The 12,020-nt window shown below is 42.0% G+C and overlaps 1 protein-coding gene across 2 annotated transcripts in view; it reads right to left on the minus strand.

The window, feature by feature from the left end:
• The window catches only part of NSMCE2 (NSE2 (MMS21) homolog, SMC5-SMC6 complex SUMO ligase), a 214,381-nt gene that overhangs the window by 148,643 nt on the left and 53,718 nt on the right, over positions 1 to 12,020 (minus strand). For both annotated transcript variants that reach the window (XM_030303518.2, XM_032591905.1), the window contains one exon: positions 567 to 720. In XM_030303518.2, the coding sequence (XP_030159378.1) occupies positions 567 to 720 (154 nt within the window). The remainder of the gene's footprint in view (positions 1 to 566; positions 721 to 12,020) is intronic.

Raw genomic sequence — 12,020 nt, forward strand, 5'->3', positions numbered from 1 at the left:
TTTTGGGATAATGAATCACTTCTTTTCCCAATCTCGTTTTTAAATCAAAATTATGTTGGAATCCAAATCGTGATCGCATGGCATTAATGCTACTACGAAGACAGAAGGGATCAAGAAGATTCTGGTCCACAACTGAAAAGAAAAAACTAGTCTGAGAAAACGGTGCTACTACTCCAAAGCAGCAAAACCAGAATCAAACTGGTTATTGTAAAGCGTGGCACAGCAGTTTAAAATTTGAAAAACACCATTGCTATTTTAATAAGACAGTTCCGTTTTAATTTCCCAATTCCTCTCCCCAGCAGTGGGACAATACAGCGTAACCATGTCTGGCTGCTGGGGAATTTTCTTAGCACTTTGTGGAAACTGTTGCCTTTCAGAAATGCACAGGCTGATTTGAACCAAAAGTCAGACAAAATACAGAATTGCAACAACAACAAAAAGCAATTTACAAAGAGGATCAAGCCAAGCAGATAGGCAGACTTTATAAAATCAGTTTTCTGGGGCGGCGTATCAGGTCAGTTCCTTAAATTCAAAAAGCCAAACCAAAGCAAAGCATGCAGACTTACATTGCTTCTTCAGTTCTTTCAGCTGTTGTTTAAACTGTACAAATTTTGCATTATTTTGAAAGTCTGTGTCACAATTCTTATTCTGTAAAGCCAAAAATTTCTTCTCCACTAATAATTTTAGATCTGGTATCTTCTCTGGACGTTCTTCTTTTACCTGAGGAAGACAAACAACACAATTGCCTTCGTTTAAGGTTAACAATGACACCGTTTTGTGAACATTATTTTTATCTCATTTCATTCAAATAAAAATACAGTGAGGTAGAAAACACAATCCCAACAGAACCAGAGAGCTTGGGACTTGTTCCAGAACAGATGGCCGGCAAACGGTTGGGGAGCCATTCATCCCATCTCCTCATCACTTTCTTAAACCCTCCCTCCAATGCCCGACTAACCTCCTGTCTCCTGACAACTACTAGGGAAAAATCTCACACCAGAGCAACTCTGTGCCCTCCAACGTCAAGGGAACCTGGGCCTCATGGCTTCCTCCTTTTTGTCAGGTCTGCTCAGTCCCCTCTCCTCCTCTTCTCTGGCTCTCTGTCCCAGCAGGAGAGAGAGGCTCCTACTTCACAAAGAAGTTGAGGCTTTAATCTTGAACTGTGCCATCTGCAGCCACAAGGAATAAGTGTCCCCTGTTCTGTTCAAAGCTAAACTGTCAATCTATCTTCTTTTTGTTCCCCCCCAATATTTTACTGTCAAACTTCCAAACATGTGGCCAGGTTGAAAGAACTGTATTTTACCACTCATCTCTACCTCCTAGATGCCACAACTGACATTTTGCTATGTTCACTTTATCACCATAGCGATCCATCTATCTGTTCTTTCCATCCTTAATCTTGCTTCAAGTTCATTCCTAATTTATCTTCACGTCTGTCAGGCCACACCTTCTTTCCCCCAAAACCTCTGAATTGGCTCCTCACTCCCCAATTTAACAGACAAACTCCTCTAACCCCTGCCCGCTCCGCTCAGGTACTTTCTCTTCGTAGTCTAGCTCCTTGGAAAAACCATCTGTACCCACTGTTTCTAGTTCCTTGACCTCAACCTTTAGCCACTGCCGTCAAGCTGCTGCCCCCGCCCCCCGCTCCCCACCCCCTTCACTGTGACTGCTCTTCTTTAGGCCTTCATATTTGGCTTCCTGATGCCCCTGCACCAAGCAAAATTCACCAAGCTCTCCCTTGCAGCCCAACTCTCCCTTAAGCCCAACATGCCTTAGACTTTTACCATAGCCCCCTTAATATTCGACTGCATTTATTTTTACATGTCTACTTCCCCTAACAAAATGCAGACTCTTTGAAAAATGTGTGATTTATCACTGCGTTTGCCAGCACGTGGCATGTAGTAGATAGTATTCAATATATGTACTCGACAGATTTCAAACAAATTAATCTTACATGCCCCAAATATACTTCCCCACTAAAACCCACAAATGATCGACTTAACTGACATTAGGAGAGCATACAGGACAATTTCTAAGCTGGAAGACAACTCAGAGGTCATCTAACCTTGATGTCTACCTTCCTCAGTTTCATAAGTAAATAAAATTATATAGAAAGAAGTTAAATGACTTGTTTACTATAATCCAGTTGGTTGGAGGCAATGTTAAGACTGCAAATAGATACAGAAAATTCTTGCTTTTGGTTCCAGTCCATGGAATATATTCATCTCTCTGAATCTGAGTATCAACTAGTGTGAAGTCAAAAGATTACCTGTAATTTATCTGTTTCAATTACCCTTTGTCATGGAAAAAAGAATTATATAATCTTCTTTTGTTTAACTGCTATGCACTTTAATTAGCTAAAATCAAAAAATGAAAATTAACCATGAAACCAAAATGCCTAAATGTAATTTATGGTACAGAGTGTAGAAACTGTTTTCTCATTGCATGGGTGATATTCAACCAGTGCTGGATCCATCATCAAAGAGAGCTGTGAGAAATACGGAGCTTTAATGACACATCTTATACATAATTAAAAATTTTAAATAAGTCCTGTACAGCTAAAGAACCAATAAAGCTCAGTTTGGAAAAGAGAAGGTAGGGAGGCAGTTTAACAATGCCTCATGTCTCAAGAATAGGAGATGTTAGACATGTGACTAGCTATCCTCTACCTCTATAATGGACAGGACAGGATGAAACAAGTTCAAGACTGTAGCATGAAAAGTTCAGAGTAGATACAGAAAATAAATGACAAGTTCTCAGAAAAGAATTATAGTCTTTCTGTCTGGATTTATAAAATAAAATGGACTCACATCCACCTGAGACGTGAATAGTGCTATTATAAGCAGGTATAAAAGACCTTCTCAAGGTCTTTTCTGGGCTGAAATTGTTATTTAATCTGGGGCAATCAGAGCAGAGCTGAGCAGATGATCAGTAAAGGCAAAAGTTCTTTTCCAGTAAAGTCTCTAGCCCGCTCAACATATTTAATGTCCTTAGCCCCATTACCACCCAAGCAGAAGAGCTGGCTGGAAGATGGGGGCGGAGAAGATGGAGAAAGGATAGGCGTTTTGAGATTGACAACATGGCGACCTGAAATAGGACTAGGAAAACCTGAATAAGCCAAATTTCGTGATTCAAAATACTCATTTTCCCCAAGGCCAGAACCTCAACAGAACTGCCGGAAAGCACATAAATTCACTGCAGCAAGTATCTTCTCTGGAAATGTGATGCTGCGGTTGGCACAGCTATGTGTGGTAGAGAGAACTTACTGGGCTCCGGCAATCAAAACGAGAGCCTGGAAAATACCGAACTCCTTATCTGTTTAAATCAATGCAGTGAATGGGGATTAAGGATATTTTTCATGGACTCTTGCTTTGTATCTTCAAGAGAAATAAGTTGTACAGTCCCAAAATGAGAAGGAAAGAAGCCATTCTTTGGGTAGCTGATCGTAAGTGTAATCTAGTCCGAAAAAGGTAAGGATGGCCCTCTTTCCCCAGGACAAAGCCCAAATACTTCAAAGAAATGTGACATGGCAGGAGATTTTACTGGATCCTTAGTCCATTTCTTTCCCAAAGATCAAGTCCCTTGATGCAGGACTTAAAACCTAAGTGAATTAAAAGACACTGGGTGTATTAGTTTACTAAGGCTGTCACAACAACATACCACAGACTAGGTGGCTTCTAGGTAGAAATTCTTTTCTCACAGATCTGGAGGTGGGAAGTCTTTGGCTTGTAGATGGTCACCTTCTCCCTGTGTCATCTGTCACATGGTCTTCCTTCTAGCTGTCCGTGTCCAATCCCCCTTTTTTATAAGGGTACCAGTCATACTGGATCAAAGCCCATGCCAATGACTGCATTTTAACTTAACTCCCTCTTTAAAAACCCATCTCCAAAACTGTCATATTCTAAGGTACTGGGGTTTAGGACTTCAGCATATGAATTCGAGGGGAACGCAATTCAGCACATACACTGGGTTAATAAATTTTTGAAGCAGAATTTTTTTTAAACACCTCAGAGATTATTAATCTTTATGCCATTATAATTTAAAAACGATAGGAACTACCGAGAGGTAAACTTAACAGATACCATACTTACATAATGGGAATTTGATTCTGCCCTCGGGAGAGAAAAAGTCAGGTTTTTATTCACTCGCTACCCACTTCCCTCTCCAGTATTCAGTGAGTGCCTTCCATGTGCTAAGAACTGTAGCTACACTGGAGAGAAACCAGAAAAGTCGATCAGGAGCACGTGGTGAACAGCTCTGAAAGTGAGACCTAGCCTGATGGCAGCAGGAACGACAATTTTAGGAGGTTTTAGGGAGTAAAGTAAGAATACCATAAGAAACTTTTTTTAATCACTGCTGTAGTTCAAGCATATAAGATGCACTTCAGACAGGGAGGGGGGAGGAAGTTACTGCTGTAGGTTGATTAATGGCAGAGGGGCTGACAACCGGACCGCATCACGATGCCATTTTTAAAGCACAATGGCCAAGTCTTTTTGTGAGAGCAGTGACTCCAAGATCTGTAACAGTTAATATGGGCAACCAAGGAAAGGACATTTTCTTGAGGAAAGAAGGGGCAATCCTGAATGTCTGTCTGAGTGGAGAGATCTGGTACACAGCGGGAGAGACATTTTAAATGAGATGGGAACAGAAAGAAAAGAGACGCAAAAGGAACTCTAAAAGAAGCAAAGAAGAAAACCAGGGGTGAGGAATGCCACAGAAGAAAGAAAAGGGAAAGTTTCCTTGACAGAGATGCTCGTCCTTGGGGGAAAATGACGCAAGAGAGCTCAGGTAAGATAAGGTCTAGAGACTGGACTTCATTACAAGGGATTTTGTACCCTGGAGCGGAACGACGTACCCATCTTAGCCTGTGAAGCTTCTCTCAGGCAAGGGCTGTTTGCCTGGGGTCTAGCGCACTTCCTGTTGTATAGTAGGTGCTTGAAAGATGTTGAGGAACAAGTGAACTATGGGGCAGCCAGATGATACTGTCTTGAGAGGAGAAAAGAGATTAAGGGAGTTCTGCGTTAACGGATGAACTAAAGTTCGGCAGTAAAGGAAGAGAGAGATGGGAGTCGATCACGGGACAGATGGGAGAGACTCCTTTATTTGCACGGAGGTTAAGAGTAGCTTGAAATCAAAGTGACATAACGGAGGAAAAAGAACATGTAACCCGGGATCAGACAGATCCGAAACAACCCCATGTATGGATCTTGGGACAATCCTTCCAGGCCTCAGATTTCTCTTACCTCTGAATTAGGAATCAGGAGCACCGACTTCAGTGCTGTGAGGATTAATTAAATCATGCTTGTGTTTAACTGCGGCACATTGTGGATGTTAAAAAACTTTTGTTCTTTTCCTTTTACCTCTGGCATACAGCCTTGAACATGTTTGTGGGCTAAGGGGGGAGGAGCCAGTGGGGAAACATAAATCACAAGTGCTAAGAGAAAGCAGGTAACAGATTTAAGAAAATCATTCCAGTACAAGGGCAAAAACTAGAGAGGAAGCAACACCAGCTGGGAAAGCAAAACCACAGCCTTTACCAGGTGTCATAAATGCCTACAGGGCTGGTCAAGCAAAGATCTGAGGAAACCCCCAATAAAGGACAACAGGAAGTGGTGAGGACCCTGGTAAGCAGACAGTACAAGCCCCAGGTGAGAGGAAGTTGCTACACAGCTCCAGATGTCTGTGGCCCGGTGACAGAGCAAGTCCGAGTTTTTAAAGAAAAATCAGAAATCTAGATTTTTGTGACACATTTTCTAGTTCTCAAAACAATGCAGAGTCCAGACAACACATCAGCCTAAAGCCCACGAGTTTGAAACCTCTATTTAATGCAGAGGAGACATTTTAGCCATAAAAATAAAAGTACTTCTGCGATCCACAATATTTACGGATCCAGTGTAACTCCCAGATTTCTACCTGAGGGATGAAATACGATCCTTTCAAGCAGGACAGAGAATAATGGGAAAAATCATGAAGAAGAGAGGGGGAAGTAAAGGATTCCATTTTGATATGCTCACCCAAAGGATTTATGATTAAAAATGTGGGCTCCAGACTTGAGATTAAACGTGACGCTCTGCTATTAACTGAACGACTTTGGAAAAGTTCCCAAGTGCATCTAGCCTTAGTTTCCTCACGTCTAAAGAGAAAAGAATCACAGTATTTGCCTCACAGTGTTTTGAGAAAAATAGATGGAAGGAAGCAATGAAGCAGTGAGCTGTCAACCACAGAGAATACTCAATAACACACACTCAATACTCAATATTCAATAACACTCATTACACATCTATCTTTGGGGTGCCTGGATGTACAGGTCAGCAGCTCAGCAGCCTGACATGGAAACACCACACGGAAGAATCCCTGTATAGATTTTAATAGAAACCATGGAAACAAATAGGGTTACCAAGAAGACTGAATAAATAGAAACAAAAAAGGACCAAGGATAAAACTATGAGAATACCACACTTATGGGGCAGCTAAAGGAACCTAAAAAGAAGAAGGACAAGAGCTAAGATGACAAACAAAAGAAAATCCCCCTGAAGTCCAGGAAGGAATTTCAAGATCTGTCAAATGCTACAGAAAAGTCAAGCTACATAAGGATTGAGACTTGCCCACTAGACCTGGTGACTTGGTCACTGGAGACTTTAGCAAAAGCAGAGACATGCACAAAGTACAGACTCTGAAATATGCAGACTTTTGTTCAATTAATTGTTTCAAAAAGATGGAGCCAGAACAGGAAAAAACACACAAATACCCAGAAGTTCCACAGGCTCTCCAACTAACTGCTCAGTTTCTGCTCAAGATCACTTGTGAATGTTTAGCTACATTTAACTGGAACCCAACATTCCTGTGACTGTAATATTTCTCTATGTCAGCAAGGAGAAGGCAATCAATGAGCTGTTAACAACCAAGTTAGGTCTCTGGTGACTTTTTCCCTCATGAAGAGGCTGATTGTTTCAGGAAAAGTGATTACGGTAGGAACAAACGGCAGGATTTCATCCTTACCTGTATCATTTCCAACATGCTTTAACATAAAATTTTAAATATTTATAACATACCTCATTTCTTTCCAACAGTATTATATACATATGCAATTACTCTAAGTATGTCATTTTATTGCCCTAGGGCAAAGTCAAGGTTTCCTCCTCCTCCAATTATCATTATTGCCTTATAGCTATCATTTCACTGGGAGGGGAGATCACAGGAGCTAAGGATATTAATGGGCTGAGTCATTCACACACTTTTGAATCATGTGAGAATCTAGTATAAAATCAGTCATTCTTGTAACTAAACCAAGACTCAGATGGATTTACTCTCCAAAACAGCCACTGTTAGATGTTTGGCTCCCAAAATAACACATACCTGATGGTTTACATTTTGGAAATCACATAGCCCTTAGAAGTTTATTATGTGCACACAGTCATGATAAGCAATTTGTTTTGTGTTCTGCTAGGTGCACTAAGTACTCCAAGCTCTAATTCATAGTCCGCTTGATCTAAAGCTACGAGACCTGCTTTCATGCTGGGAATCCAGAGGGAATTGTCTCACTTGGTCCTCAAACATTCATTCAACAAATATTTACTAAATCCCAATTGGGTACCAGGCATTACGCTCAGCACTGAGACATTTATGGAAGTTGGCCCACACTTATGACACATCACCAACCTAACTGGTCATGCACAAGGTAAATTTATATAGGCCAATACTGTCTCCATCTTTATATTAGCAAAAAAAGCTTGGTAAAGTTTTTATTGAAAGGCATGTCCAGGCCAGGAAACATTATGCTTTCACTGGGTATAACCTAATTGCACGTACATATGGAGATACACTATATTTTTCTACAGAGTTTACTATACTGTCTTTGCCCTGTTTGAAAATATATATTTATCATAGACACTAATGATGACCAGCATGGATTACAGCCTTCATCTCATGCCAGTTTCTGTTGTCAATTGCACAATCTGCAGTGAACTCGGTTGGACCCAATTATTTGTAGTTGAGTGAGTTTCCTAGTGCCATTATTCAGTTTGACTTCTGACAAAATGCTTGAGAGAAAATACTTCCTTGTTGAGCCTTATGACACATCGAATGGACTCCATGGTTCGCCAAGGTGTTGTAATACACCGTTACTGAGCAGCTGCCTACCAGGCATGGGAACATCTTTCCTCCTTCAAGGCTTTCAGAAGAAGTTTCAAAATGGAACTTAAACATGTGTGAGAGAGCTGTTGGTCTCATTCTAATGGACCAGTCCTGCTAGGATAGTTGTCTAACAGATGGCAGCTGAATGAGGCAACTTGCCATGTGTGTGCATCTGTTACTAAACATTTATGCTGTTGAAAATTACTCCAATAAATTTCTCATGGCATCTTTCCCACCATAAGATTATGACCAACGGGAATCACTTATTTATTTACATGGGATGCAGCATTAGATTCCCATATGAGGGGCAGAGGGGAAGCACCCTCCTAATTTTGCCTCTCGAGTATTTTTTACTTTTTGCTTTATTTTTTGGGCAGAATTCATGTGAACATGCATTATTTATTTATTCATTTATTCACCCATTCAATAAATATTTACTGAACACCTAACCACACGCAGGCACTGAGCTGGGCACTGGAGATGTGACAGTGAGCAGACTAACCTGCACCCTGCTGTTCTCATGCGGTTTGGGATTTAATGGAGGAAACAAGCATTATTCAAATAGTCAAATACACTATCACCAACTGTGATAAGTGCTGTGAAGGAAACGTATCAGATGCTGGGAGAGCATGTACAACATGAATTTTGAGGACATCGTTTTCATGGGCAATGTTTTTAAGCACCGCGCAATTTAAACACAGGTCACGTGGAGGGAAGGGGAGAGGAGGGGGAGACTCATCTCAGACACTGCCCTGCACAGCACCTTTCACCGGAGGGGTTCAAAGCTTTCCATACACAAGTGTCATGATCCCAGTTTCACAGATGTGAGGAACGGACAGCTACCAGCCATTAAGCATCTTGCCCAAGGTCATGCTGAGTCAGTGACCAATGGTTTGCATTCATTCAAATCTCCTTTCAATTTAATTTTGCTTTGCCTGTGCCTCCAAGTAACAATTAAGAATGAACTTTTACACCCCATCTTAATTTTATGAAGACATAGTTGATTTCAAGCATATATCCCCAACCTTCAGTGGCCATTTGTCAGCTCTTGTATGAAAGACACTTATTCTGAATTTGAAATTGCCTTTCTTGTCCGCCACGCCTCTGTCATCCACAGAATTACTCAATGCCTTATTTACCTTTATGGTATTTCACTCAGGATTTTGTAGTGAAAAAAGTACAGCAATGGCTTGACGCTAAGGTGATTTTTCTGGTCGTACCAAGTACCCCATGATCCAGAAAGACGATCTTTCAGAATGCTAAAGCATTTACTGGAAATTCAGTTCCCGTGCTACCTGGGAGACAACACCTCATAAGGTCAGAGTAATGTCCCACAGGATGCTTGTAACCAGTGAATAATATGTGACATTCGTTCTCTAATAGCCAGAATATGTGGGCTAGGAAGCAGGGAACAAGTACACATCTTCTCCCCGTCACCATACCTAATGACCAACTTGGAGCCCCCCCACCTCCTATGGCTGCAACTCTAGTTCTGCTGGTTTAACAGTCTCAGTACCCAAGAGAAGAATGATTTCACCAAGGGACTCAACAAAGCCTCCATTGATTTGGAAGCCTAAACTGCAACCTAGCAATTCTGAGCTCCTTGTGACACTGAAAAGACAGACAGACAGATGAGGTTACAGAACTGGCTGGAGCAATGAATCTTGATTTTCAAGGGTAAAGAGGATAGCTGCTCCAGAGTGAGAAAAGAGAGGTGTGTGTCGGGGACCTGAAATAACTTCTGGTTTTGCCATTTCTAATGGTAAAAGATAACGGAAGTCGTAACTAACTCCATACAGGCAGGAACACAGATACCCCAGGAGTGAAAGTTGACGTGTTCTAGTCAGATAAAAACCTACAGTCAGCTGTGAGCTGGCTGCGAACAAAGGGAACGTGGAATGGGTAGTGGAGAAAAGCAGTTAATACCAAGAAGTTATGGGTTCAGGACTAATGGTAAAAGCTAAGACAGAAGTGTCCCTTCATATTTCTTCCTTAGTTTGACAAATACATATTTATATTTTAAACTAATTTCTCCCTTTCCCCCTTTCCTAATATTTTAGAAAATGTAAGTTGGTGGTGAGGTGCCTGGGTGGCTCAGTCAGTTAAACATCTGCCTCTTGAGATTGAGCCCCATGTCGAGGGTAGAGCCTGCTTGGGGTTCTCTCTCCCCTCTCTCTGCTCTTCCCCCACTCATGTGTTCATGCGTGCTTTTCTCTCTCTCTCTCTCTCTCTCTCTCTCTCTCTCTCTTCAAATAAATAGATAGATAAACATTAAAAAAGAAAAGTTGGTGGCTCACTAGTTATGGAGTACCAGAACACAACAATAACACACACAAAAAATAAGTGTGGCCCAAATATCCTGGACTTGCAAACAGTAACTAATAAGATGTTTGACCGGTCCACCTTTGGGGGAAAGAGAGAGCATGTGAGGAGAGACAGCTGCAGTATGTTAGTAGGGCATATTTTGTTATTGTTCCTGCTGTTTGAAAATTTAAGTCTGGGAGAAAAGTATATACAGAGGTTGAGCAGCTAAGCTCACTGGTCTAGAACCTTTCGAATACTTTTCCTATGTTTGGGGAATGTCCCACCTTATGAGAGATACCTCACTGGGGCCGGAACCCCAAATTTGCTTTCCTGGCCTCCCCTGCAGTAAGAACCCAGATGTCATGATGGCCCTTGGCCTGTGGAACCTCAATTCTTGAGAATGACATGAGGGAGTTGAATAGAAGGTGCCAGTCTAGCCCCTGGAACCAGATTTACCTAGAGACAGAACCTTCCAACCTCAGCTCTGCCTCCCACTAGCCATGTGATCTTGGGCAAGTTACTTAACCACTCAAAAACCCGATTTCTTCATGTACACTCTAATCAAGTCAGAGGCTGTCATGAATATTGAATGAATTAATATGTTTAAGGAATTTGGAGCTCTGAAATCCAAAGACAGTAGCCACTGGCCGCAGGTGGTTATTTAAATCTGAATTAAAATTACACAAAATTTAAAATTTAGTTCCTCAGTCACACTGTCACGTTTCAAATGCCAGTGGCTGGCGGCTACTTTCCCGGACAGCACAGATCCGGAACATTTCTACTTTCTATAGGAAGTTCTACCAGCACACAATGACGTACAGAATACGTCCCAGACAACAATCAGGCAGGGTGGGGTAGGCGTCCTCATCTATGACGGGCAGTCAGGGAAGGCTTCACTGAGAAAAATGACATGAACAGAGACCTGAGGCAGAGTAAAAGGAGGTGAGGTGACAAGTAACACGGAGGGAGGGTGGGACAGGTCAAAGAGGCCAGTGTGTGTGGCCTTTCACCCCTCCTCTGAGAGATGGGAAGGCTCGGGCAGGAGTGAGGAGATCTGATTGCCTGTTTAAAGGATCACGCTGGCTGTTGTGATAAGAAACAATTTGGGGGAGGAAGGGCAGAAACAGGCCGCTGTAGTCATCTACGCAAGGGTGACGATGGCCGGATGAGGGTGACGGCAGCAGAAGGAGCCAAGAGGTGGTCACATTCTAAATACATTCTGAAGATAGAAACAACAGAGTTTACTGATGGGCTGAGTACGGGCTGAGAAACAAGGAAGTTGGGACAACTTTGGTTTTACCCTGACTGAATGAAAGAGTATAGCTGTCATCTTCTGAGGTGGAGAAGTCTGGAGGGACAGCTGATGTGGGAGGAAACACATGAAGAGTTTAGTTTTGGAAGGTTGAATGTGAAATGCCAGCGGGAAGGAAATGAAGTGGAAACAAGAAGACAGCTGCATACGTGAGACACGGTTTTGGAGAGAAGGCGGAGTATAGGTACAAACGCTACAAACAAGGATCAAGTACATGGCGTTACAAGAGCACAGGAGAGAAATCCACTTGACAGACCGAAATCGGGCCCTC

The sequence above is a fragment of the Lynx canadensis genome, chromosome F2 (assembly GCF_007474595.2).
Source record: "Lynx canadensis isolate LIC74 chromosome F2, mLynCan4.pri.v2, whole genome shotgun sequence".
Taxonomy (NCBI): Eukaryota; Metazoa; Chordata; class Mammalia; order Carnivora; family Felidae; genus Lynx; species Lynx canadensis.